The sequence below is a fragment of the Takifugu rubripes genome, chromosome 5 (assembly GCF_901000725.2).
Source record: "Takifugu rubripes chromosome 5, fTakRub1.2, whole genome shotgun sequence".
Taxonomy (NCBI): Eukaryota; Metazoa; Chordata; class Actinopteri; order Tetraodontiformes; family Tetraodontidae; genus Takifugu; species Takifugu rubripes.
The window spans coordinates 488580-516016 of record NC_042289.1 but is presented as its reverse complement, the minus strand read 5'-3'; the positions used below and the strand labels follow the sequence as shown (position 1 = coordinate 516016).

The following is a 27437-nucleotide window of genomic DNA, read 5'->3' as shown; positions in this document are numbered from 1 at the left end:
AAAAAGAAAAATGATTTGGGGATGATTTTGTATTGTTGCCTTCAGTTAAGTTCTTTAGCGCTGTGCATTAAATTAAGCTAAACAGTGTTCAGAAATGAAGGTGGGGACACAATCAATCATGCACTACGCTATAACCACTATAACAGAGTTAGCTATGTGTTTGTTGCACTGTTTGCCTTCAAACTAGTTTAATTCTGTGTCACACTAGTGCCTGGGAACAGGTTTAGAGAAGGTAAAAGCAGGGAAGATTTGAGATCTGCAGAAGAAAAGTGGCTTTGAAAGAAGGGGAAATTTGAGAAAAGTGCAGAGTAAAATGGTCCAACATGCACTAGAATAACCTGCCTTTTAGTAATAAAAACAACACTCTAAAATTTACAAAATGCTGAAAAGACCCATCCTCAAACGTAAGAAAAGGCATTTTTATGCTTGTAATTTGTTGCTTTCTGGCAATGCTGGAAAACCATGGGAATGTATAGGAAACGTCAGGATCACAGAATCTTGCCAGCAACAGTAGAGCATGTGTGAAAACATAGACATTCCATTGCTTTTGTGGTTTCCCAAGTTCCCTCAAACTATTTGGTTTGTCTTGGGCTGTTAACATATTGAGTTTGCTTGACAAAATCACATTGTGCTGCTACTCAGTAAAGCAGAGCCAACAGATACATGATGAACTGCTGACCATCTGAAAGATTGATGCGCTGTAGTTCCTTGACCACATGATTTTCTCTAGAAAAAGATTATTTACCATCAACACATGTAGCTTTTGGCAGATAAAGTAGAATGCAATGATACTTCCACACATCTAGATGTTATAGAGTCAGTAGCCTTTTAATCTCTTTGTCTCTCTCCTCAGGGGGAGTTAGAACGCCAGCTGCTCCAAGCCAACCCCATCCTCGAATCTTTTGGCAACGCCAAAACAGTGAAAAATGACAATTCGTCACGCTTTGTGAGTTTCAGTTTTTTTCTTTAGTTGAATATGTGTGGGAAAACATCTGTAAAGAAAACACATTTTGCATTTGGTTGCATCTACAATAATGTTCACAGTCAACTGCTAACACTCATTTTCCTTCATCTAATGTCTGCTCTTCTTTCAGTAAACTGAAGGTAAAGTTCATCTGTAAAATTATGATGCTAGAGTCAGCTGATAATTCCTTTTATGCTTTTATGAAATACGGACACCTACAACTAGTTATTATCTTAGCATTTGAAAGGATCATACCAAAGGAGAGGAGTGAGGTGACCAATGGGGCTGACTAGTGTTATCATGCCGGTGTTCTTTTTCTGTTGTGACTTTAAAACAACAAACACTGTAGTTGAAAATGGTCGCCCGCTGTGTGATGTGAGAAACACTGAAGATGAGCAGTAGGCAGATATCTCATATCGTCAGGAAGGCCCAAATCAAATCAAATCAATCTTTATTTATATAGCGTCAACCAAAATTGTTTCAAGGCGCTTTCCATAATCCCAGGGCCTAACCCCAGACAAGCAACAGTGGCAAGGAAAAACTCCCCTTTAACAGGAAGAAACCTTGAGCAGGACCAGGCTCATGTAGGGGGACCCTCCTGCTGATGGCCGCTCCGAAGGCGGCGATACCTGTAAATGAATAGAGAAGGGGGGGCAGAAAAACTACACAGGAATCAGCATAACTAGTCTGCTTGATGAGGAGGAGGAGAGGAGAGGAAACCATGACCCAGTGGGGGGGTGACAGAGGCCTGTCAGGTGATCATGTTTCCGGACCCCGGCAGCCTTGGCCTATAACAGCATAACTAAGATGTTAACCTAATGATTAGACGACCCCCTAAGTATGATAATTTGTCTGACTATGATAGTAACTGGAACTACAGAATTAGTAACAATAAGCTTTTTCAAAGAGGAAGGTTTTAAGTCTAATCTTAAAAGTAGCGAAGGCGTCAGCCTCCCGTACCTGGACAGGGAGCTGGTTCCATAGCAGGGGGGCCTGGTAGCTAAATGCTCGGCCCCCCATTCGACTCCTAGAAACTCTGGGAACCACAAGTAGACCAGCATTCTGAGAGCAGAGCGGTCTATTGGGCTGGTAAGGTGTCACTAGCTCCTCCAGGTAGGATGGAGCTAGGCCTCTGAGGACCTTGTAGGTCAAAAGAAGGATTTTAAAAAATTTTCTAAATTTAATGGGCAGCCAATGAAGAGACACCAATAGAGGAGTCGTGTGATCTCTTTTGTCAATACCTGTCAGAACTCTGGCTGCAGCATTTTGGATCAGCTGGAGGCTTCTTAAAGAGTTGTTTGAACACCCTGATAATAAAGAGTTACAATAGTTCAGCTTGGAAGTAACAAATGCATGGACTAACTTTTCAGCATCATGCCGCGTCAGTAGTTTCCTGATCTTTGTGATGTTCCTCAGGTGAAAAAAGGCACTTCTAGAGACTAATTTAATGTGCCCAGCGTCATGCCCGGCATTCTGTCTGATGTTTTAATCCACTTTAATGTGTTTAATCTCAGTTGTGCTTCTTCATGGTGGGTGTGTTTTGTTTCCTGCAGGGGAAGTTCATCCGGATCAACTTTGATGTTGCGGGCTACATTGTTGGCGCCAATATTGAAACTTGTATCCTCACTACTAGGCTGAAGGTGCTTTGAATACTGCACGTAGTCTGTGTGGCTCAGCATGTCTGAAACCTGAACACAAGTATGCTGTAGTTGTTGTTCTTTTTATTCTGGTTAGTTTATTTATACAGTAGAGAAAGCTCCTTATCCTGACATTCTTTTGTTCCAACATCAGTAGAAACCATAAAAGAAATAATCTTTTATGCATTTATTCTCTTTTATAGTCTAAAATAGTTGGTATGGTTGCTGAAAAAGTCAAAGTGGGGAAATGCTCTCTTGTTTTTGCCACCCAAACCTGAAAGTGCAGTTACAATTATTTGATTTTTTTTTGTCCTTTAACATTGCTGTCATGTAAGAAAGGGAACCCAGTGAGTTTTGTAGTCTTTTTGTTTTGTGTTGACTGCTTTTTGTCCTGCTGGTAGATGGGGAGGGTGCTGGAGCCCATCCCAGCTGCCTACAGGTGAAGGAAGGGTACCCACATCTGAGCACATTGGGGGTTTGTACCTGCCTCAAGAGTACCCCAGCAGTGTCTGAAGGTGTCTTGGCACTCCCCCCTGCTAGCTCACCAATTATACACACCCAGGGCTTGAACCCAGAACCTAGACAGAACTACCACCACCCTATTTTATCTATTCCACGTAATTACTTTGTCAGTCCTCAACATTTGCTTCCAGATCTTCTGGAAAAGTCAAGGGCCATCAGACAGGCCAAAGATGAACGGACCTTCCACATCTTCTATCGCCTGTTGGCTGGAGCTGGAGAGCATCTTCGAAGTGAGTGTCTAAGTGTTGTGATAGTCACAGTGATTGTGAGTTTTCCTGTTTGCTATTTCACTGCAAAGAAATGGCATCATTTTCCGGGAGAAAATTTTCAGTTTTGGCTACTTTTGCTATTTCTGTTCACATCTGCTCAGTTAACGGAGTAGGTTGTTGGTAAGGTGATACAAAATGAACAATAATATTTCTGTCTTCTGCCAGCGGACCTGCTTCTTGAAGGATTCAACAGCTACCGTTTCCTGTCAAATGGTAACATTCCCATCCCTGGCCAGCAGGACAAGGACAATTTCCAGGAGACACTAGATGCCATGCGCATCATGAGCTTCTCTCATGAAGAGATTGTCTGTGAGTCATAAATGTCTAACATGTAATACAGAATATTTTCCTTTCCTGTCCTAAATCCTTTTTCCACAGTGTGGCATAGAAATGGAACTGGAATATTTATTTCTCTCAGAAAACAATGCAGGCCTGAAGTGAATTATCTGCCATAAAATATTAAGTTGTGTCCTGCCAAAAAAAAGAAGATGCAGATACTTCAGAGGAGAAAAGAAGCTGGAACAAAAGCTGTTTGTTCCATGTTGTATTTATTCACTGAAATAACAACACAATTTGCACAGCACAAGAAAGGGCTAAAAATAATCAAAGACAAAAATAAGGTACCACCAAACAACATATGCATAAAACCCAAGAAGGGGGGGAAAGGGTGAGGCAGACAATGGTAACTGAATAGTTTGTTTGTCTGCATTATTGGGAAAAGATTTTGTAGAAAAGATAAAATATGGAAACAATATTCTGTGAGGAATTTTTAGAACTGTTTGTCCAAATTTCCACAAGATAAATGGTTTTGGTTTGTTTTGACAGTTATCTAACGTCAGTGCTCCTTGATACAGTGTAAAATAAGGCATAAATCTTTGCTCTCTTGTATACTATATCTTCCCCACAGAAACAATCAGATGAACCCAGCTGTTACTAATTGTGAATTGTTAAGATCAAACGTTTATTGGTCTGCCATATTTCAAATGTAATACAGTAATTGCTATGTGTTGTCTGTTCCTTTCTAGCAATGTTGAAGGTGGTTTCAGCAGTGCTTCAGTTTGGGAACATTGTATTCAAGAAGGAGAGAAATACTGATCAGGCCTCCATGCCGGAAAACACAGGTTACCACTAAATACACACACTCGCTGTCCTTTGGCATTCATTAATCTGGTTGTAATAGAAAAAGAAATTCAAATCAAGTCATACAAATGTATCAATCTTTTTTCTTTTTCTTTTTTTTTTTAAAAAAGGACATTGTATCAACCCAGAAATTGACTTGCTCCCCTTGTATTTGTGTATTTTCAGCGGCACAGAAGCTCTGCCACCTTCTTGGGATGAATGTAATGGAGTTCACCAGAGCAATCCTGACCCCCAGAATCAAAGTTGGACGAGATTATGTACAGAAGGCACAGACCAAAGAACAGGTAAATTCTAAACCATAACTTACAAATTATAAGTAAGGTTTAAGATTTATCTTTGTTTTTTAACCCAGGACCTTTTAAATGTGAGGCACAGATTACAGTCTCAAAATGCTAATTTCACCTTCTCCCCAAGCGCGTATGGATCCAGTCGAACATGACAGTAACCACTCAGAACGTCTGCTCGTTTTACATTTAAGAGAAGGTCTACTCTTTTTAACACAGTTTAAACACAGTCGCCATGATGCCAGACACTCTATAATAGCAGGGTTGCCAGCATCCCCAACATTTAGAAAGTCTGAGATTGCATACATTGGCATACATGTCAACAGCTTTAATGTTTCAATGTATGGTAAATTTTAGTCAGCCCAACTCTACCAAAGCAGGAATACAACCTGGAAACCCATTCACCACTCACCATTATTCACTCACATTCACTCACATTCACACCCTCCCACCAAGGATAATGGAGTTTACAATCAGTCTCGTGTGGCATTTTCTTAGTCAGGGCGTGCAACAAATTTCTGTTTATTCTGCAGGCTGACTTTGCTGTTGAGGCTTTAGCCAAGGCAACATATGAACGCTTGTTTCGTTGGCTTGTCCACCGCATCAACAAAGCTCTGGACAGGACCAAGCGCCAAGGGGCGTCCTTCATCGGCATCCTCGATATCGCAGGCTTTGAGATTTTTCAGGTGCTGATATTTATGTTTAAAATACACATTCAAATAAAATGCACCACATGTTGAAGGTTGTACACCTTTGTCTTCAAGGCAATGTGGATTTAACAGACAGATGTGCTTCCTTTCAGCTGAATTCATTTGAACAGCTGTGCATCAACTACACCAATGAGAAGCTGCAGCAGCTCTTCAACCACACCATGTTCATCCTGGAGCAGGAAGAGTACCAGAGGGAGGGAATTGAGTGGAGCTTCATTGACTTTGGCCTGGATCTGCAGCCCTGCATTGACCTCATTGAGAGGCCGGTCAGTCGCCTTTGTATTTTGGGGAGTTGGGACATACGACTTATTATTATGAGTTTTCTTCATAGGTGTGATGGTTTTTAAACATTTCTTTAATTGCCATGGAGTGACTATCTGACGTTTTAACAGCCCTGTTTATATGATCTGTTGTCTCCCACTTAGAATAACCCACCTGGTATCCTTGCTCTGCTGGATGAAGAATGCTGGTTCCCCAAGGCTACAGATAAGACTTTCATAGACAAAGTGCTCCAGGAACAGGGAACCCATTCCAAATTTCAGAAGCCACGGCAACTAAAGGACAAAGCGGACTTTTCCATCATTCACTACGCAGGCCGAGTATGTTTCAGTGGTTTTATCTCACATCCTGTTTAAGTTCATGCTGTGTGGTTAAACTCTTGATTAGCCACAAAGAATGTATTAAGGCTAAAACTCTTGATTAGCCACAAAGAATGTATAAAGTCACTGTTGTAGTCCCATTGAGCCCTGTGCACATTTTCTTATGCCACTACTACATTTTGACCTATTTTGCAGCACATCTTGGCAGTAGAGACACTTCTAAAGGCAGAACAGGACATTCCCTACTAACAATAGGCCAGTTATCGCACTGCTGCTGCTGTATGAGAACCACATCTGGTTCTCATTGGTGGGGTTCTGAATTTTTGTTGCCTGCTGATTATATAACAGGGGTTTAAAAAATTCACCTTTCAGCAGAGGTCTCCCATCTGTAAAGAGAGAAGGATATTTCACAGCATTCCAGAGAGGGTTCTTGTCAGTCAGTTGTAGCGGGAAAGCTGATATCCTCTCCTGAGTGTTAGTTTCAAGAGTATGTGTCTTTTTTACTGTTATAGACAGTGTTTAGCGAAACATCACCCAAGAACCTGAGCGTTACGGGGGAAAAAAGATTATTGAAAAGATTATTGAAATAGTCAGTGCAGAAGCCAGCAATAAATTCGAACTTTATTAAATAAATTCAGCATTTTCCTCGAGTGAAAAAATAAGCAGAGACACTGAGAATTTGCTTTTTCAGGCCTCTAATGAAAACCATAAAGAGGTACTGCATTCCTAATTTCAGGTTACCCAACATCATGTCCTCTAAAAACAACAAAGTAAAACAATTTGAACAAAAGTAAGTACAAAACCAGTCCTCCATTATTTTAGAGGCTGAATAAAGATTTCTAAAGTCATCAAAATTCATAAAGTTGATAGTTTACAGATGGAACAGTATTTTGCTTGTCTCATATAAGGCACATCAGTCAAGTCATCTTGAACCTGCTAAATAACATTTATTATAGTTGGCTGTTTTTTCACTGTGGGCAGGAGCATAAGGACAATGCATTGGTGTCTATTTATAGAAATATATGTACAGTACAGTCCCATGCACTGTGAAGGTATCAGTCATTACAGCTAGAGGCAAGTTGTAATTGACTTGGACAAAAAAACATGATTTTTCCGGAGTTTACCACCACATCCTTTTTTTGCAGATGAAAAGCAGTCGGTCACATCTGGCACCATTCAAAAACTGAGACACACACTGGCCTCTCCTTTAAACATCACTTAGCTTGCAATTTCAAATTCTGCTATGATGAAGGAGATGAGGGTGAGCTTGTGGTTTCTCCACCCACAAAGGCTCCTCATAACTTTCTTCTGACCACCCCACCATAATTGAATAACCCAGTGTCACCAGGGATTATCTAATTTTGGAGTGTGTCATGTCTTTACCAGATTTGCATAGACATCTGGTAAAACAGAGGTAACAATTTTCAGGATTCACACAGTTACAAGTGTAACACTTATCCATCCTGAAACTGGCATTTGGCTGGTCCACAGGGTGCTCATGGCTTATGTACGGAACATCTACCAGCTCCTTTATCTTGGCTGGATAAGGAGGCAGATGTATGTGTGTGTTTTTCCAAGACTGATCAGCTCAGACATGAAGAGCTGCAGCTGCTGGCCAGAGAACTCACAGGACATATTCACAGCCAGACAGATGCCACACAGCCATAAATAAAGGCTTTTGGGCATCTGTTGAGAGTGTGAGCCATGTGGAAGCTACAACAGGCCCAACTACTTCAAAATAGCACCTATTTTGTGTCTTCTCAGAAGACACAGTTGGCAACCTGTATTGTGGATATTCAGCCATATTCTTTTTAGAAGCAAACCTCAAGAATGGAACAATCTTGAAAGCTGGCTTGTTAAATATACATGTTGTTTTGTTAAGCTCCAAGCTTAGAAAGAAAAATAAAAATTAGCAAGTGTCCAACACAAACCAAAAAGGTCAGGGTCAGCAAGGTGTTCATGGTATCAGTGCAAGGAAAGATTGATATTCCCTCTTGAAAAGGAGCGAGACTGAGAATAAAGCAACAAGGTACATGGTCTCAACAATCATTTCGCTATTTTTATTTTCTTCAAAACTGATCTGTGGTCATTGTAGCTGGTTACTGTCTGAAAAGTGTTGTTTTATTACTTATTGTTGTCAGGATGCAAATATTCATGGTGTTGAAATAAAGAAAACAAGGGTCTTTTTTAGCATTTGTTTTGTTTCCCAGGTGGATTATAAAGCAGATGAGTGGCTAATGAAGAACATGGACCCCTTGAATGACAATGTGGCCACGTTACTGCATCAGTCAACAGACAAATTTGTGGCTGAGCTCTGGAAAGATGGTGAGTTTCTTAAACAAAACAGTCTTTGATAACAATTAAGCTATCACTTTCAAGTCAAGGGGTAATGGAGCATTTTAAAACACAGATGAAAAAACATTTGTCCTCATTGGCTTTCAGCACTAATTCACCAAGATTCCATGTTTTTTAATTCAGCTGGTGCAGAAAGAATGAGGTGAAATAAGAATAAAAATAAGATTAAGTAGTATAAGCATTTAAACTGATTAGTAGTTTTAGAGAAAATAGCTTGATGGTTTATAGCTCATAGTGGTGTGATTGTTGGTGTCATGCATTATTTGTACTTAAGATATTACACAAATAAATTAAAATGAAATTTTGAAGAGCAGGCAACAAGTGATTCAGTATCTGATGTTTCAGTCAAGTTAAGAATACTTCAGATGTTTCTGGCATCTGTTTGCATCTGGAAATGTATATAATTTTCAGCTCTTTGTGTAAAGATTTATTGTTTGCAGTGTGAACGCAAGAATGCGTACTAACAATATTATTTGTTGCAAATTATAAAATGGGTGAAAATCTCCAAATGAAAAAATTACAGAGCTGTTGTGGCTGTGGATGCCAACACTGCCAGCAGAATTTGGTTTCTAAGCACAAAGAATATGACATTTTCTCTTTTTTGGTGTGTTTGAGCTTCAGAGCTGATACGGTTAATGTTCTGTGTGAGTACAGCAGGTTGGGAATGTTTCTTTAAAATCTTTAAAGCTTAGCATTCTCCCTCGGGATGGAGTCCAAAGTAAATGTGTGGTGAAAGTAAACTATTTTATACTAACACTTCTCAGACTAACCACTAGTGAATCGTTTTTAATCACCTAACTGACAAACTGACCCTCTTTAGGACTCTTTTAATACCTGATTAATGCTAATTAACATTGTTTGCTGTATGAATGATTGGAGTGTGTTTTCTTGTCTCTGTCTGTTGTAGACATACAGACATTTCAGAGAGCCTCTTTCTATGAAAATGTGTCTGGGCTCGATGAAGTTCCAGGTGAATGACAATAATAATGTCATCGTTTTTCATCGGAGGATTTTCTTCACCCTCATTCAGTGGAGGCTTTACAAGCTCCCTGTCCTTCCAGACAGCTAAAACTATGCATTAATATAAATGCTTAGCTTTGCATGGCTGTTGTGTAAACCTCTGATACTCCATTTTTCACCCTTCTGATTCTTGTGAAAATATATCAATGAAGGCAAGGTTATTTTTTAATCTTGTTATAACTAATATATAAATGAGAGATGGATGGATGGATGGATGGACGGACAGACGGATGGACGGACCGACTGAGACTAAGATATCTAAATCTATTCATCTCGATACATAATCATGTATCGATATAATCATATAATCATGTATCATTTATGCATGGTGATTAGACTGGGTTAAAGTGTATGACTCAATAGTTGCCTAGAAACAATTTGGATTGTAAAAGACGCTATATAAATAAAGATTGATTGATAAAGATTGAGTTGGGCCGCTGGATCGGCTCAATTTGCCCGCACTATCCTCTGTCATTAAAATCCTTCATTGACTGCCTTATTGGTACTGCTGCACCATTATATTTGCAGTGACTGGGAGAACAGACAACATAAAAATAGTGCATTTGAATTAGTTGGTCAGTTTTTATTGTAGTATATGAACAACAATAAATCAAGTTTAGGTTTGTGCTATTGTGGCATGCCTTATATTATATAAAGCATGTATTTGAATCGGTTCTCACATAAGAACAATACCTGATCAGTTAAAGGTTGAGTGTGCCAGATTGGTTGAGATTATTTATAAAAAACCCTCCAAGGAATTAAAGTGAAATTGATTTTTACAGTTTTCATTGTCTCATATTCGTGTAAACTGAGGAATTCTGAATCCAATAATATTGACGTCCCTTTGTTTCATTCTGTATGACTAGTTGACCGAATTGTGGGTCTGGACCAGGTTGCAGGCATGAACGAGACAGCATTTGGTGCTGCTTACAAGACTAAGAAGGGCATGTTCCGCACCGTGGGTCAGCTGTATAAGGAACAGCTGTCCAAGCTCATGGCCACCCTGAGGAACACCAACCCCAACTTTGTTCGCTGCATCATCCCCAATCATGAAAAAAGGGTCAGTGGTCGCAGACAGTGCTCTAGTGAATGGAACATTTAAGGGAAGCATCAGCAGATGGGGTTATAGCTCAGGACAACAATGGAAAGCAAAGTATATAAAACTTGTGGTTAATCATGTTTTTCTCTTGGATTAGGCAATTTAGGCTACCATATACAGTATTTTAAGTCTTACAGCATAAGGGAGATAGTTTTAACTAAAATTCAGATACATTTGCTTTACGCATCTTTAATTTTTTGTTGCATACAAAGATTTTGGATGTAGGTAGGTGTGTAGAAACATTTAGTAATTTCTTCATTTTTTACAGCTATGGAACTGAAATATTTTTGTATACAACACATCCTCAAACACACCATCATATGTCCCTTTTCCCCCTGCAGGCTGGTAAACTTGATTCCCACCTAGTTCTGGATCAGCTGAGGTGTAATGGTGTGCTGGAGGGGATTCGGATATGCAGACAGGGCTTTCCGAACCGCATTATTTTCCAGGAGTTCAGACAGAGGTAATACTGTGCTACTTTTTACGATGCTACTTTATTAAGTATGGAAGTGTCATTTTCCCACTCCCTCCTTATTCAGGTACGAGATCCTCACACCTAATGCCATTCCTAAAGGCTTCATGGATGGCAAGCAGGCCTGTGAGAGGATGGTAAGTTGCCTGAATCCTAAATATGACTGATTCACAAATCATTTTAAGGCATTAAAGTGTTGTAATGAGACACATGACACCTTCTAAAAACTCACTTTGTTTGTATTACTTGAACTGTGACCTTTGAACATATTTAAAGAAAGATATTTCTAGATATGTCAAGAGTATAACTAGAGAAAATGTTTTAATTAATGCTTAGACTTTCAACTGCTTTTATTATTATAGAATTATTACAGTTAATATTATCCTTATTAGTATTTATAGCAATTATTGTAATGTCATTTTTAATTTCAGCAGGAGGGTCCCCCTATATGAGCCTGGTTTCTTCCTGTTAAAGGGGAGTTTTTCCTTGCCACTGTTGCTTGTTGGGGGTCAGGCCCTGGGATTCTGGAAAGCACCTAGAAACAATTCTTATTGTGACACACACTATATAAATAAAGAAAAATAAAAGAATTTTATTTTACAAATTTGTTTGATCATTACATTTCTTTTCATCTAGTCATAACTAGTATATTGGAGAAATTTTGAGACAAATGCACTAAACGGTTTACAAATACATTTAGAATTCCTCCCCATCTCATTGGTAGATTCAGGCTCTGGAGCTGGATGGAAACCTCTTCCGTATTGGCCAAAGTAAGATCTTCTTCAGGGCTGGAGTCCTTGCACATTTAGAGGAAGAGCGGGACCTCAAGATAACTGACATCATCATTTACTTTCAGGCTGTCTGTCGGGGATATCTGGCACGCAAGTAAGGCTCTAATTACTCCCAGGCTCATATGTGATTACATTGAACTTTTACAGTACAGGCAAATATCAATGATATTATCTCACTCAGTCAACCTCTTCTGCACTGTTTCAGGGCCTTTGCTAAGAAGCAGCAGCAGCTAAGTGCTCTAAAGGTGCTTCAGCGAAATTGTGCTGCTTATTTAAAGCTGCGCCACTGGCAGTGGTGGAGACTCTTTACCAAGGTAAGTCCTGGTTGCATGTCCAATCCAGGGATTTGACTTTTACAGCTCACTAATGATTTCAATTAACCATCTCTCTAGGTGAAGCCTCTGCTGCAGGTCACCAGACAAGAGGAAGAGATGCAGGCAAAGGATGAGGAGCTGGTCAAGGTGAAGGAGAAGCAAACCAAGGTGGAAGGACAGCTGGTGGAGATGGAGACGAAAAACCAGCAGGTCAGCATATCAGACAGGAAAACGTCTAACAACAGATTATACATATATTTGGAGAGTCACGACTGAAAATCACTTATGTGCAGCTGCTGGAGGAGAAGAACATCCTTGCAGAGCAGCTTCAGGCAGAGACAGAGCTGTTTGCAGAGGCAGAGGAGATGAGGGCACGCCTGGCTTCCAGAAAGCAAGAGCTGGAGGAGATTCTTCATGATCTGGAGTCCAGACTTGAAGAAGAGGAAGAGAGAAACCAGAGCATTCAGAATGAGAAGAAAAAAATGCAGAGCCATATACAGGTGAGTGATAACATACTTCTGCATTCTAACATAAACCTGATATGATTTTTTTAAAATTCCAATCTTGGGGTTTTGTGTGTAGGACTTGGAAGAACAGCTAGATGAGGAGGAAGCCACAAGACAGAAGCTGCAGCTGGAGAAAGTGACCACTGAGTCCAAAACGAAGAAACTGGAAGAAGATGTTTTACTTTTAGAAGACCAGAACTCAAAATATCTCAAGGTGAAACGCAGAAGACCTCACCGTTACAATGAAACTGGAAAGACACAAAGCCAAACCTAATCATGAACATTTTCCTAAAGTTTTTATTTTTAAATGATTGAAAATCCATTTTCTAAAATGACCAAACCAGAATCAGAAATGGATTAGAGGTCTATTTTAACCTCTCAGCATTTCTTTTCTTAAGGAGAAAAAATTGATGGAGGACCGGATTAATGAGATGTCTTCGTTGCTAGCTGAAGAGGAGGAAAAGGCTAAGAATCTGGGAAAACACAAAAACAAGCAGGAGATCATGATGGTTGACCTTGAGGGTAAACTTCCCAATGAATTATCATCAATGAGACTTTGTTTCTTAGCTGTCTTACATGTTTGCCAATTAACATCTTTTCTAATTCAGAGAGACTGAAAAAGGAAGAGAAAACACGCCAGGAGCTGGAAAAGGCTAAAAGAAAGCTAGATGGCGAGACCTCTGACTTTCAGGACCAGATTGCTGAATTACAGACCCAGATTGAAGAATTTAAAAGTCAGATAGGCAAGAAAGAAGAAGAGCAGCAGATGATGCAGGCGAGGTGGGAGAGGACCCCGCTCACCTAAGAACACATCACACAGTGTGGTTTGAGCTATATTAGGTTGTGTGGAACTAAGTATACCTCCAATGCTATGAGTCAGAATGAGCTAAGTGCTACATAGCTTCACAATATCGTCATCACACTGTAGACACCCTCACACCTGCACTGAATTCATTTACCCCCACTCACATCTTGTATAATACAGAACAAAACAGCGGCCTTTTTGGTTTGTGTTGGCTGTATTTAGTCTTTTGGAATGTGTTTGTGATAGATGACGCTATGAGTGTGTGTCATCAGAATGGTATTTTTTGTCCTGTTTAGCTTGCTGTTCCTTTTATGTCAGTCCTTGAGACTGCTGCAAGTAGTTACTTTACAAACACAGACTCTCCTACCACCCTGTGGCCACCTAATGGTAGACTTGCATAAATTTAGGATATTTGCGATTTAATAATATGGTGCATTTCTTAATTAAATCAAATTTTATATAGTCTATGTCAAATGACAGTAATGCCCCAACAAAGGATAAATACATACTTTATTTGAAAATCTAAAATATATGGAGATATTTCCTAAATATATGTAATTTTTTAAGTAGTCTGTAAAAACAAAATACTGTAGATGATTCTGTAGAATTAGGAAAATAATGTGATAATGCCTCTGTGTCATTATTCTCTTTATTCACTAAGAGGTGATTTTCAATTTTGCTGTAGAAACAATAATTGGTAGTTTTATTTTTATAGAAATTTGGAGACAGATTCTTGATTTTCCACCATCTGTCATGTCTGTTTTCCACCTATGTGTTTTTACTGGTTTACAGGAATGAGGATGAGGCCACTCAGAAGAACAATGCTCTGAAACAGGCGAGGGAGCTACAGGCTCAGCTGTCTGAGCTGCAGGAGGACCTTGAGTCAGAGAAACTGGCTCGGAACAAAGCTGAGAAACTTAAAAGGGATCTGAGTGAAGAGCTGGAGGCCCTTAAGACAGAGTTAGAAGACACGCTTGATACGACTGCTGCCCAGCAGGAACTGAGGTGATGTATAGTTGTACGTATAGAAATGACAGGGGACCATTCAACTCTCTCTCTAATCAGCACAGTGCTTAATTTCATTTCCTCTCTTGTAAAGACCATCAATTAGGTTAGCAATACTTGAACTAAGTTTGTTGTGTTGCTCAGGCGGGGAGTAATATTGGGTGCAGTCGTCGCATGCCGGGGCAAAGAACCTTGAGCGAATTCACCTCACCGTTTTATAAATAAAGTAAAGGTGAATTGAGCCTATCCTTGTTGTCTGCAGGACCAAGCGTGAACAGGAGGTTGCAGAGCTGAAGAAGACAATTGACGAGGAAACAAAAAACCACGAGTCACAGATTCAGGAGATGAGACAGAGACATGCCACTGCCTTGGAGGAGTTGTCTGAACAACTGGAACAGGCCAAGAGGGTGACACAGTTCTTCACACTTTATCATTCAAAACACAACCAAGCAAAATGACACACTGCTACCTTTACCAGAAAAGGTGAAATTGTCCAAAAAACAAAAATAACTAATCAATTTTGAATCCACATGTTGCACAACACTTCAACTCTGACTTTAAATTCAGACTTATTGTGTAAAAAAAATAACTTAATATCTTAAAGGACCTCAGTTCCTCCTGGGAAGCAGTTGTATTGTTTTTACCTATCGGATTTTTGTATTTTTATTCAGGTTCTTTTAAAAAGTCATAAATCTTAGGGGAAAGTCAATAAAGGACTTTTTTAACTTCTTATTTTGAGTCATATTCTGTCATTAGTAAAATATACGTATATTATTCATCATACACCTTTTTACGTAATTATGAGGAACAAACGTCATCTTTCCTTTGGTCATTTTGCCACTTTTGCCACAACGCTTTTGTTTATTTTCTTACTTTAAAGTAATTTTTATAAAAAACAAGTCTCAGAGTATTTTTTCTTCATTAACTTTTACGCTCTGAGAACTTAATTTAAAATATGTAATGCTATTTGAACCACGCTAATATTTATTGTTGCCCATGTGCAGTTCAAGGGTAATTTGGAAAAGACGAAGCAGAGTCTGGAGAACAGCAACAAGGAAATGGCCAGTGAGGTGAAGACTCTGCAACAGGGAAAGATGGAGTCTGAACACAAACGGAAGAAACTGGAAGCTCAGCTGCAGGAGCTCACAGCTAGAGTAACCGAGGGAGAGAGGGCCAAAGGAGAGCTGTTAGACCGCTCACATAAACTACAGGTGAGTTGAAAAAAACACTTATATGTACACACACACACACACTCATATACAGAGAGAAAGAAATTGAGTTCATAGAGATCGACTTTCTTTTTCTTGACATCATGCACTAACAAATATTGGCATTAGATTTGAAGAAATGTTCAAAAGTGTTGTGCATTTTAATTTCATGTATTTTTGAGAACACGTAATGGGTTTCATTTCCATAATTAAAATGATCAAATGCTTCATTACTAAGCAGCCTTTATGAGATTAAAACCTTCAAAATGTACCTTTTTTCTTGTTATTTTTTAAAGACGGAGTTGGACAATGTGTCTGCCTTACTGGAAGATGCCGAGAGGAAGTGTATCAAGACGACCAAAGATATTAGTGGACTAGAAAGTCAACTACAAGACCAGCAGGTGAAACAAAGCATCTCTAAAGCAGCAAACTCAATCTTCTCTATGAAATAAACTGCATGAACATTCTGTCATTCAGGAGCTCCTTCAAGAGGAGACGCGTCAGAAACTCAATCTCAGCAGCCGCCTTCGCCAGCTGGAGGAGGAGAAGAACACTCTTCAGGAACAGCAGGAAGAGGATGAGGAAGCTCGCAAGAATCTAGAGAAGCAGATTCTGACCCTCCAGGCTCAGGTAGGACACTTTTGCTCTCTGAGAAAGCAAGTCGTGATCCAATTATTGTGCTTTTGTTTTTGATTTTCTTTCTCATTTATGCTTTAAAGCTGTCAGAGAGCAAGAAAAAACTGGAAGATGATATTGGAACAATAGACAGCCTGGAGGAAATCAAGAAGAAACTTCAGAAGGACTTGGAGTTGACGACACAGCGTCTGGAGGAGAAAACAATTGGCTTTGAAAAGATGGAGAAGACAAAAACACGTCTCCAACAGGAGCTGGATGATCTCACTGTAGACCTGGATCACCAGAGACAGATTGTCTCCAACCTGGAAAAGAAACAGAAGAAATTTGACCAGGTGACTGACACTTTGAAATGTTTTTTCTGTGAAACACCCTGAGGTTCTGCAAATTTATCAAGAAATATCTAAATCAAGTGTGTAGATCCTGGGAGTCTTAAGTTGCCTACGTTCTTACAAGATGATATTGGATGTACAGTGATCCCTCGTTTATCGCGGGAGTTGCGTTCCAAAAATAACACGCGAAAAGTGAAATCCGTGAAGTAGTCAGCTTCATTTTTTTTTATTATTTTACAATGCAATACTGAACTGTAGAATGAAACCAAAAATCAAAACCTGTTTTAAAGCCCAAAATTTGTTTAAAACAATAATTTTAATATAGTAATACAAGGTTGGAAACATTGTCACTGGCGTATTTCACAGTCCCAGCTGTGCCTCTTCGTCCTGACTCCGCTCCTCTGGAGCGTCTGTTTCTACTGAAGGCGCAGGAGAAGAACATTGTTATGGGTAGTTGTTGGCGCTCTTTCTTTTTCTGAGCAAGAAGATTTTTATAAACGGATATGCCACCTTCGATTATATTTGAGAACTGCAATGAACGACTCGCAAAAAAAATCCGTGAAGCAGCGAAGCCGTGAAAGATGAAATGCGATATAGCGAGGGATCACTGTAATCGACATACATTTGTAGTATATGTATAGAAAACTCCTAGGTAGACTATAAGTGTAGCTTACGTTATTTCGTCATTTGTTGTAAATTTAATTCGCCTCTGAGAGTCCATAAAACATGCACATTAGGTTGACTGGAGACTTGAAAGAAGTGTGTTAGAATTGTGTGTGTAGGGTGTTTTCCCTGTCTTACCAGGTGACAGCTGTGAGAGACCCCGGCTGTGGCTGTAACCCTGATTTTTTCACATGAGCATTATTATATTATTATCATTATATTCATTGACAAATTCTTGTACTGTCCCACTCTCCCACCTTCTATCTAGATGCTGGCTGAAGAGAAGAATGTTTCAGCCCGTTACGCTGAAGAACGTGACCGTGCTGAAGCTGAAGCTAGAGAGAAGGAGACCAAAGCTCTGTCACTGGCCAGAGCTTTGGATGAGGCACTGGAAGCTAAAGAGGAGCTGGAGAGGATCAACAAGCAGCTTCGTACAGAAATGGAAGATCTGATGAGCTCAAAGGATGACGTGGGCAAAAACGTGAGTGAAGATCGCTAGAGCACATAAGATTTGTCAACTTTGTCACATATTATACCCATGTTGTACTTGTCTTCCTACCTGGTAGGTCCACGAGCTGGAAAAGTCCAAGCGTACGCTGGAGCAGCAGCTGGAGGAGATGAAGACCCAATTGGAGGAGTTAGAGGATGAACTTCAGGCCACAGAAGATGCAAAGCTGCGTCTGGAGGTCAACATGCAGGCCATGAAAGCCCAGTATGAAAGAGACCTTCAGGGTCGAGATGACCAGAACGACGAAAAGAAGAGAGCGTTGGTGAAGCAAGTAAGAAGGACCACAGCATTCGTTTACAGTGCCTTGTGACAACATTGTCCTAACTGGCACTTGTATCCATTCAGGTCAGAGAGATGGAGGCAGAACTAGAGGATGAGCGGAAGCAAAGAGCACTGGCTGTAGCTGCTAAAAAGAAGCTGGAGATGGATTTGAAAGACATAGAAAGTCACATAGAGGGAGCCAACAAGGCAAGAGATGAAGCCATCAAACAGCTACGCAAGTTACAGGTGAGCAAACCTAATATAGGAAGCAAAGTGTAAGATTCAACAATAAACGTTGAACTGATAATGAACATCTCTGTCTGAGACAGCCCCAATTTAGCCCAAATTTTACATTACAGATCTGTCATTGCACATTTTACTTTTAAATATTTCTAAAAATATATATTTAAAAAAAATAATGGTAAACACACTTTTAGACACACCTGAAGGATGCACAATATTGGGTTTCAGCAATGTGCTCTTTTTTTCAGGCCCAAATGAAAGACTACCAAAGAGAGCTGGAAGACACCCGAGCTTCTAGAGATGATATTTTTGCCATATCCAAGGAAACAGAAAAGAAACTTAAGAGCCTGGAGGCAGAAATTGTCCAGTTGCACGAGGTACCAACTGTTGATGGTGGTGTCGTGAGCTGAAGCTTCCCTAAGAAATAACATTCTGAAAGATATTTAGTTCACTTTAAAATGATCATTATGAGAAATAAAGAAACTAAAAGAAGTTTCTCTTTTGATCCCTTAAATAATTCATCATTATTTTTTTATTATATGTATTATTAAATTAATACTTCATTAGCTGTCATTCTTTAACTGTCTTTTTTCTCTGCTTTTAAAAATAATATATACTCTATTAATGTATATTCTATTAAATATATAAATTTCATCACTTGACTGCAATACTTTAGAAATAACTAGTCTCAATTTCTCCTTCCCAGGACCTAGCAGCCTCTGAGAGAGGCCGACGCCATGCGGAACAAGAACGAGATGAGCTTCAGGATGAGATTTCTAACAGCACCTCTGGAAAGTGAGTAAATACATCTGTCAAATTACTTCTATCAGACGTTATAATTAGAAACAAAAATATCTTGTATTTTTTTTGTCACATGAATGATATTTTGCTCCACGGTTCCTGTTCTTCAGCTTTGATTCCCGAATGCGCTGCATTACTGTTTAATTTCTACATATCTCTTAACCTATTTATACTGTTGATGAACCGCTCAACGTTTTTACTTCATGTGTCAGGTCAGCTCTGATGGATGAGAAGAGGAGGCTGGAGGCTCGCATTGCTCAGCTAGAAGAAGAGCTGGAAGAGGAGCAAGGCAACATGGAGCTGCTGAATGACCGCTTCAGAAAGACCACTATGCAGGTGTGATGGAAGGAATAAAAATGACATGCCTTCCACAGGGTCTTCTCCCACTGCTTTTCTGACAATCTCATCCTATCTGACCCTCAGGTGGAGACTCTGACCACAGATTTGAGTACCGAGCGCAGCTCAGCACAAAAGAGTGAAAATGCTCGCCAACAACTGGAGCGCCAAAACAAGGAGCTGAGAGCCAAACTGGGTGAGCTGGAGGGCTCTGTGAAGAGCAGGTTCAAGGCTTCCATCACTGCTCTGGAAGCCAAGATAGCACAACTGGAGGAGCAGCTGGAGCAGGAGGCCAAGTAAGACTTCATTTTACACGCTAACCTCATCCAAATAAGTTTAAGCGTTATAAAGATAAAATGACTTGGCGCTTGGCTTGTGAATGTTTAATTTCCAATGCTTTAATAGGTATTTTAATTCCTGTGGTTCTCCATTTGAAGGGAGCGAGCAGCAGCCAACAAAATTGCAAGAAGAACAGAGAAAAAGATGAAAGAAGTCTGCATGCAAGTTGAGGATGAGCGTCGTCATGCTGACCAATTCAAAGAGCAGGTATGTGTGACAATGCCTGTCAGTTTATTAAGAGGGATGTAAGAGATGAGCAGCTCTGTTCCCTCTCCTGTAATAGTTGCATGTGATGCAATGTTTCTAAAAATGCTGAGCGAACCTTACCCTACAGATTCCTCTAGATATAGTTCAGGCTTAAGGAGCTACCATTAAAAACCTTTGAACATATGAAGTCACTTAACTGTGTTTAACTGTAATAAGTATAATGAATAAGAGTTCTCCAATACCTAATAAAGAAGTCACTGTAGTAATGATAATAGTAAGTAATGGAGTCACTTACACACGTCTCATAAGACCAACCCCAAAAACACTCTGGTGTGGGTACAGGTGGAAAAGGCCAACTCTCGTATGAAGCAGCTGAAGCGTCAGCTAGAGGAGGCAGAGGAGGAGGCCACACGAGCTAACGCTTCACGCAGGAAACTGCAGAGGGAACTTGATGATGCCACTGAAGCCAGTGAGGGTCTGAGCCGTGAGGTTCACACGCTGAAGAACCGCCTCAGGTACATGACAATGATGGATGCGTGAATTTGCCACACACTAATGCTAGATTCACACCAAAATCATCTTGAACCCGTGGGCGAGTATTTCAAGCTGCACGTAGATGTGTTTTCTTTGTTTCTCTCTTCCTGTGCATGTCCTTTGTCCCATGCAACAGTTACAAAGCTTTAAGTTAAACTACAGACTTATTTACTGACATTTATAATGCTGTATGGATGTTGCCTTGAAATCTGGCGTTAGAGAATCAAACTTGTCCCTCTCCTGCAGGCGTGGTGGCCCCATAAGTTTCTCCTCCAGTCGTTCCGGCAGACGCCCAGTTCAGGTGGAGGGAAGTTCTTTGGACCTCCTGTCTGACGATGAGCTGGAAAACAAGATTACTGACAACAATGCCAATGAGACACCCGGGCCACAGCCAGAGTAGACCAGACAAATCATCTCAGCCCAACTCGATTTCTTCAGACTCTTCCAACTTCCTTTGGGACCCCCCGCACCCTACCCTCATTTGGACAGATCTTGCTATGGCACCCTCCTGTGTGAAAATTGACTCTGTCTTACCTCTTATTAAGCTTTGGGCTGATGAACAGCAACTCCCATCACAGCACAGGTCATTTCCAGTAAAGGAGATTAGCTGCATCACACACATATATATGTTGTCAACTAAGCCCTTAATCTACCCCTTTAGAAATATAGAACCCCTCTGAGTGACTTCAGCTCACAATCCTGTGAGCGCATGTGCACATTCATTATCTTCTTTAATTAGTCATAGTTGCTATTCCTCTGATTTTGAAGAGTCTACAATAAACAGCTTGTTTTAACGTTGTATTTCCAGTGCTGTTTGCTCTTATGACAGTGTTAGTTTCACATATTTGACAGTAGGTCACTGCTGACTGGTAACTATTTTATGTGAGAACTGTATTACTCACATATGTTTGCTTAATTATTCTGTGCCTTTGTTCACCTTTAGATTACATTTGTTTCATATATACTGTTCATAAATAGATTGATGCTGAAGCTTCTTAAGATATAGCTATTGGAAAATATACTTTTTTACCTGTATTTCTGGCTTTCCGCTTTTGACCACGATGATTAATACGTCAGATTGTATGAGAATCTTTGTAGATGGGTGCTCTGATTTTTATTATTAATAACTTTTCTACTCTTTGAGTTTCTAAGTTTTTAAAACAACCTAGGGACATTATCTGTATTTATATCTTTTTGTGTACTATAGAAACTCCCATATATATTTCACAGTTCTCAGTATTGCACATCAATCAGTTGCATTAACTCTAATTTTGAATTCATCTACAGTTGAAGTAATCTTAGCTATGAAAATGTTAAACATTTAAGTCCTGCACACTATATTTAAAACTTTGCTCGGAATATAAAATATGGCACATTATATTGTACCCGAGTAGTATATTTTATACCACACATATTTTGGAAGTATTAATTCCACCACAGATTTTTTTTTTCCTCACTGCATCTGTGTAAAATAAGTTTAATGTTTGATTTTCATCTCTGATGTACCCTCTGGTAATGATTGCCTTTTTGGCATGTTGTAACATCCGGATTGGCCACCAGATGGCTGCTCAGACAGATCTCCACACCATGACTGGAATTACAGTAAAGCCAATATATTCAAATCAAAACAATGATCTAATTTTTTCACCCTGATGTATTGTAAGAAAAAATTTTCACAAGTGCTTCATTATGACTTGTGACTCCCTGACTGGACAGAATATAAAATAAAAGTTACTGAATAAATAAAAAATATGATTTTTGCTGAGTGCATGTTTTCATTTGAATGTGGGTGACCTTTGGGGATATAACTTTATTATTTGTTTAAATATGAGATTCAAATCCATCGTTTGGAGAGTTTATTCCAAAGGGAACAGTTTGTATTTTGCTGTTACCAAATCATAATTCTACAAACATCTATCTACTAATTCTGTTGATAATAAGAAACAAAAAGCTCTAATCTCTGCTGCCCAGTATGAAAGAGACCTTCAGCTGCTGTAGATGATATTGGAATTTTAATATTACCCAAGTAAGATTAAACTTGAACAGCTTGTAAGTTCAAACAGTCGAAGGCTGTTTCTATTACTTGTGCTTATAGAGTTGCTCTACTCTTGAACCAATTACAAAGTATAAAGATACAGGTGTATCTATAGCTTCTATAGACACACACACACACACACACACACACACACACATATATATATATATATATATATATATATATATATATATATATTCTATTATTGGATGGCTCTAAAATACACACTTGTGTATTTGATGTCTACAAAAAAACCCAGTCATGACCCAGCCCATTCCAGTGAATGGCATCAGATAGTGTGTCCACAATCAAAGTACGACGATGCTGCTGCCATTCAAGTTCCTTCTCACCTATTTGGTTCACAAATGTGCCCACTCGTGCTTGTATTGCGACTCCTCCCTGCCTTAGGACACCACTTGGAGAAGATAATGCACTGAGTTGTGGAAACAACTAGAGTAATCCTCTATCATGTGACTGATAAATCACTTAATAGTGAAGACATGCATGCGTGTTGGGGAGACAGAGGGTAAGCAGAGCCAGTCACGCCACACGCGTCCCCACCTTCAGGTAAGTTCGTGTCATGGAAAGTTGCTCCAGCCAACCAAAGGATGAATTCTTTGTATCGTTTGTGGTTGTAATTGATTTGCAGCTAATCGGTGCACATTACCTATGAGAAATGCACCTTTGAATTGACTTTTCAAATAAGTGGCATCGTTTGAAGGTTAAATCAAACCAGGATCTTTCAGAGCCTTCAGAAATTGGAGCCTTCCCTCTTATTATCCATCCTACTTCCGACCTCCCTTCAGTCACTGGCTGCCAATAGTCAAATGTAAATGAGCCGCTGAATAATAGCTCTTCTATAAATACACACTCCACATTTTTTGTTGTCAGGGTCCGGCCAAAGTGATTCTGGTGAGGGGCGTGGACAGAGAGCGAGCAGTAGAAGTTCTGGAGGAGTGCAGCAGCACCATGTCTGTTGCAGGCGCGCAGCCGTTCATCAAGCTCATGCAGCCGTCGTCTCACTCTGTGTCCCCTGGTATTCAGAGAAGACACACGCTGCCGGCCAGTGAGGTACGGCCGCTCAACACCCAGGATGCAATCAGCGTGTATGAGATCGAGCGAGAAGGTGAGTGACACGTGTGGAATTTACGCAGGACGGAGCAATAAGCGCGGAGTGGAGAGACGCATCGACCAAAAGGCAGCTGGAAAGCTTTTTGTTTTAGTAGCTATTTAGGAAACAATACTTTGTTAAAACCTACAATTAATTACATTGATTTGCTGTCTGTGCGTAAAAGCAGCACATGTGGGGGAAAAAACCCACCTAAGATAAAAGCAGAGTAAAAGTTGTGAGTGAAGAGAAGAGAAGAGAGAAGAGAGAAGCGATGAGGAGCCGGCCAGTTAAATATAAGTCTTTCGCACTTCTAAAACTGACTGACGGTCTGTGTTTAAAAATGGATGTAACTGTCAAATATACGGTGAAGGAATATTTTCATGTCTATTTTCCTTTACCCGTATTTCTGCAGCTGTCCGTGTTTCGGAAATAAAAATAAATGGTTGTATTCCCGCATACGCCTCTGGAACTCTATGGAATACACTACATGTGAAAAGAGAGAATAACGTTACCATAAAAAGGAGTGAACCGAAATGCTATGTAGGATCACAGCGACACCAATCTCTCGTTCTTTCTTTCTCTCCCTTTCTATCTCAATATCACTGTCTCTGTCCCTCTGTCTCTCTGTCCCCCTGTCCCCCTGTCTCTCTGTCTGTCTCCCTCTGGGTCTCTCCCTCTTCCCCCTCAGCATTTACCTCGGTCACAGGTGAGTGTCCTCTCTACCTGGACGAGGTGCGTCATTTCCTGACGTTGTGTCCGGAGCTGTCCATGGGCTGGTTCGAGGAGGGTCGGTTGGTCGCGTTTATCATCGGCTCCCTGTGGGACCAGGACAGACTGTCCACAGTAAGTGGTGTGATCCAAGACGCCTCTGAAACAGCACACACGACCAATCGTGGCCCTCTGCCCTATCTTTCCTCCAGGACGCGCTGACCATCCACAAACCCCGCGGCTCCACTGTGCACATCCACGTTCTGGCAGTGCACCGCACGTTCCGGCAGCAGGGCAAAGGGCCCATCCTGATGTGGCGCTACCTGCAGTACCTCCGCTGTCAGCCAAACGTGCGCCGGGCAGTGCTTATGTGCGAGGATTTCCTCATCCCTTTCTACTGCAAGTCGGGCTTCAAGGTGCTGGGGCGCTGTGCCATCACCGTGGGGAATTTGACCTTCACGGAAATGTGGTATCCCATCAGCGGGCACGCGTACATGCGGCGCAACAGCGAGGCAATCCGGTTCCCGCAGCATCCCCTGACGCTGCCGGTAACAAACAATGATGACCAAGTTGATGTATAACTAATATGGCTAATATGGAGTTAAGATCACTTAATAACAGTGACTAAAATCTATGACATATGACAGAGTTTCTTCTTGTACTATATATTTAAACTTCACTCTTCTAGGTAAACAGATCCACAATTTCATTAATGTGAATGACATTTTCTCTGTCAATAGATTTGTTGGTATTTATCAGACACCCACCTTGTTTAACTCCTAACCTATAAAAAGGTATAACTAGTCAAAATATCGCTCTAAGATACCTACAATTCAATTATAGTTCCAATTAAAAATTAATATATATTCCACTGATATTGTGACTAATCAGGAGGGGGGAAAAAACTAGCCACTACAAACAGGGGGTGAATGAACTTCATTTAAAATCAAAAAGACTTAATTGGTGTTAAGTGAAAACATCTACAGTTTTTAAATGCTGTGAGTCACAGTTTGACGTAACTTTAATGCTCTATGAATGTGATTGTGACCAAAATTCATAAATATCTGCGATGAATTCAGCCATTGATAACTCAGCGAAACCAGACTGTGGCTCTACTGTGTGTATTTGTTATTGTATTGGATGAAGCCCCCCCTCCTCCCCCTGTTATGGGCTGACGTCAGAGACAAGGTTTAGCTGCTCAGCCTTCACCTTATCCAGTTCTAGCAGGGGTTTAGATGTTGTAAACGTAGCAGGATTTAGAATCCAGTCATCTGTAGTCTGCAGAGCTAGTGAGTCATTACCATTAATAGTCAGGTGTGTTGAACTGTTATATTTTGGTCTTGTTTCAACATAGAATTTTAATAAAAATGTTATATGTTTGTATCATATTTAGATTTGTATGGGTGTTGAATGGAACATTAAAGTTTATTCTAACACAACACACCAATGCTGTATGCAGCAGAATCTCCTGAAAATACACAAGAATAATGTGTTTTTTCTTTTTCTGTTCGTATATTTTGTTATCTGCATTGAAATTTTCATGTCGTATTCTCGCTGTGAGACGGTTTGCAAAAAAGCATCTGTTAAACGACTAAAGTGTGATGTAAATGTAATATGTATTGCCTTTAATATGTACCAAACTTTCTTATAAAAAATAAAGTTGTTAGTTTTAATTTTGTTTTGTTTAATCATCTAACAAAGAACAATTCCTAATGAAAAACTCTGGCCCCACATTTATCAGATCATGAGATACTGCAATCAATAGTAATAATGACAAGAACAACAATAATATCAATAATCATGATAATAATAGTCAACAGATTCATGCAGTATATAGACAGGATCAAGTGAGTCTCTATACAATTACAGCAGTCATGGAGTAGGCTTATGCCAGCCCGTCTGAAGATTTCACTGTCTTGAATGGAGATTTAAAACTTGTGTCTAATCCACAAACATGCCAGCAGCTCCAGCTCCTCTAAAGGACAACCTTGGGCATTTACTGGTCACCTGAAAAGTGACCCAGAACTCCAGTTTAACATCAGCGCATATTTTTTATAAGAGAAATAAATAAATGAGAAATATCAAGACTTCTATTTTTTACCTTTAGGAGCCCAGCTGATGAAAAGCATCCCAGATTTATTTATATTCAGATCTTTTGTTCATAGCAATGTGCAGAATTTGTTCACACCCATTGTTATTGTCATATATATATATTAGTATATAGGTTGCCTAGTCAGTGGAGCCTGGCAATAGATAATAATGGTTTATGCATTTATTTATACTGACAGTCACTTTTCCAGCTGCTCTGGTGTTAAGTGCTGCATGACTGATGATCATAACAGCTGTACAAATGGCTGGTTGTGCACCACTTTATTGCTGAATAAAAGTGTGATAATTACCATTTGGGGTAGTAGCGGCATTAATGCGGAGCAGATGTGCAGGAGGCTTTTGTCAATAAAGGTGAAAAGAGCAATGGACAAAAAGCTTTTTCCTCCTGTGCTGCAGGGTAATATGACACCCATCAGACAGATGCCAATAACTGTGTGCAGCTTTCAGACAATACAGTTAATTAAATCCAATTTACCTACATAAAAGATGCTTCCTCCGAGCTGTGAGGTAGGCAGTTGTATTCTCCTCCATATTAAGGTCAGGATATCGCTATTCCATTAGCTATGTTTTCTTTCAAGGCAACAAATGTTTCTGTTGATTTCCACTTCTGGAAATGATTGTTTTGAGTGTTAAAAAATAGTGCAGCAAACATCCTATGTGTTACCTTACAGGTAACTGTGCCAACAAAAGCATGGGCCAAAAAAAGGGGGATCAAATAGCAGTGCACATTAGTAATCACTAGGAATGAAAGCCACCGAAATTTAAGGGCATTACCTGCACTATAAGGTCTTTTGTTAATGATTTTGTGTTGTTTCTTTGTGAGAGTAAGCTGCCTGCCTGCCTGTCTGTCTGTCTGTCTGTCTGCCTGCCTGCCTGCCTGCCTGCCTGCCTGCCTGTCTGTCTGTCTGTCTGTCTGT

General features: G+C 40.0%; 2 protein-coding genes across 3 annotated transcripts in view; both read left to right on the top strand.

Moving 5' to 3' along the window:
• The window catches only part of myh11b (myosin, heavy chain 11b, smooth muscle), a 43429-nt gene extending 21112 nt beyond the window's left edge, over nt 1-22317 (top strand). Inside the window, exons 5-40 of one of the 2 annotated variants that reach the window (XM_029836600.1) lie at nt 854-946; nt 2518-2581; nt 3255-3353; nt 3558-3701; nt 4418-4513; nt 4698-4816; nt 5350-5502; nt 5619-5792; nt 5952-6125; nt 8336-8450; nt 10367-10560; nt 10941-11062; nt 11139-11208; nt 11796-11956; nt 12068-12176; nt 12255-12386; nt 12470-12676; nt 12759-12896; nt 13081-13204; nt 13291-13462; nt 14280-14492; nt 14755-14899; nt 15497-15703; nt 15997-16101; nt 16178-16330; nt 16420-16668; nt 17597-17809; nt 17895-18107; nt 18182-18343; nt 18589-18717; nt 19047-19135; nt 19354-19477; nt 19565-19773; nt 19915-20023; nt 20366-20538; nt 20804-22317. In XM_029836600.1, the coding sequence (XP_029692460.1) occupies nt 854-946; nt 2518-2581; nt 3255-3353; nt 3558-3701; nt 4418-4513; nt 4698-4816; nt 5350-5502; nt 5619-5792; nt 5952-6125; nt 8336-8450; nt 10367-10560; nt 10941-11062; nt 11139-11208; nt 11796-11956; nt 12068-12176; nt 12255-12386; nt 12470-12676; nt 12759-12896; nt 13081-13204; nt 13291-13462; nt 14280-14492; nt 14755-14899; nt 15497-15703; nt 15997-16101; nt 16178-16330; nt 16420-16668; nt 17597-17809; nt 17895-18107; nt 18182-18343; nt 18589-18717; nt 19047-19135; nt 19354-19477; nt 19565-19773; nt 19915-20023; nt 20366-20538; nt 20804-20957 (5307 nt within the window). In that variant the 3' untranslated portion in view covers nt 20958-22317. The remainder of the gene's footprint in view (nt 1-853; nt 947-2517; nt 2582-3254; nt 3354-3557; nt 3702-4417; nt 4514-4697; nt 4817-5349; nt 5503-5618; nt 5793-5951; nt 6126-8335; nt 8451-10366; nt 10561-10940; nt 11063-11138; nt 11209-11795; nt 11957-12067; nt 12177-12254; nt 12387-12469; nt 12677-12758; nt 12897-13080; nt 13205-13290; nt 13463-14279; nt 14493-14754; nt 14900-15496; nt 15704-15996; nt 16102-16177; nt 16331-16419; nt 16669-17596; nt 17810-17894; nt 18108-18181; nt 18344-18588; nt 18718-19046; nt 19136-19353; nt 19478-19564; nt 19774-19914; nt 20024-20365; nt 20539-20803) is intronic. The other variant, XM_011603647.2, reaches the window with a different exon arrangement.
• A 794-nt stretch (nt 22318-23111) lies between these two features.
• Nucleotides 23112-26084, top strand: LOC101071652 (serotonin N-acetyltransferase-like). The gene is made up of 4 exons (XM_003964334.3): nt 23112-23159; nt 23484-23718; nt 24392-24546; nt 24624-26084. Exons 2-4 carry the CDS (start codon nt 23562-23564, stop codon nt 24990-24992), a joined length of 681 nt encoding a protein of 226 aa, XP_003964383.1. The 5' UTR covers nt 23112-23159; nt 23484-23561; the 3' UTR covers nt 24993-26084.
• Nucleotides 26085-27437: the final 1353 nt, after the last annotated feature.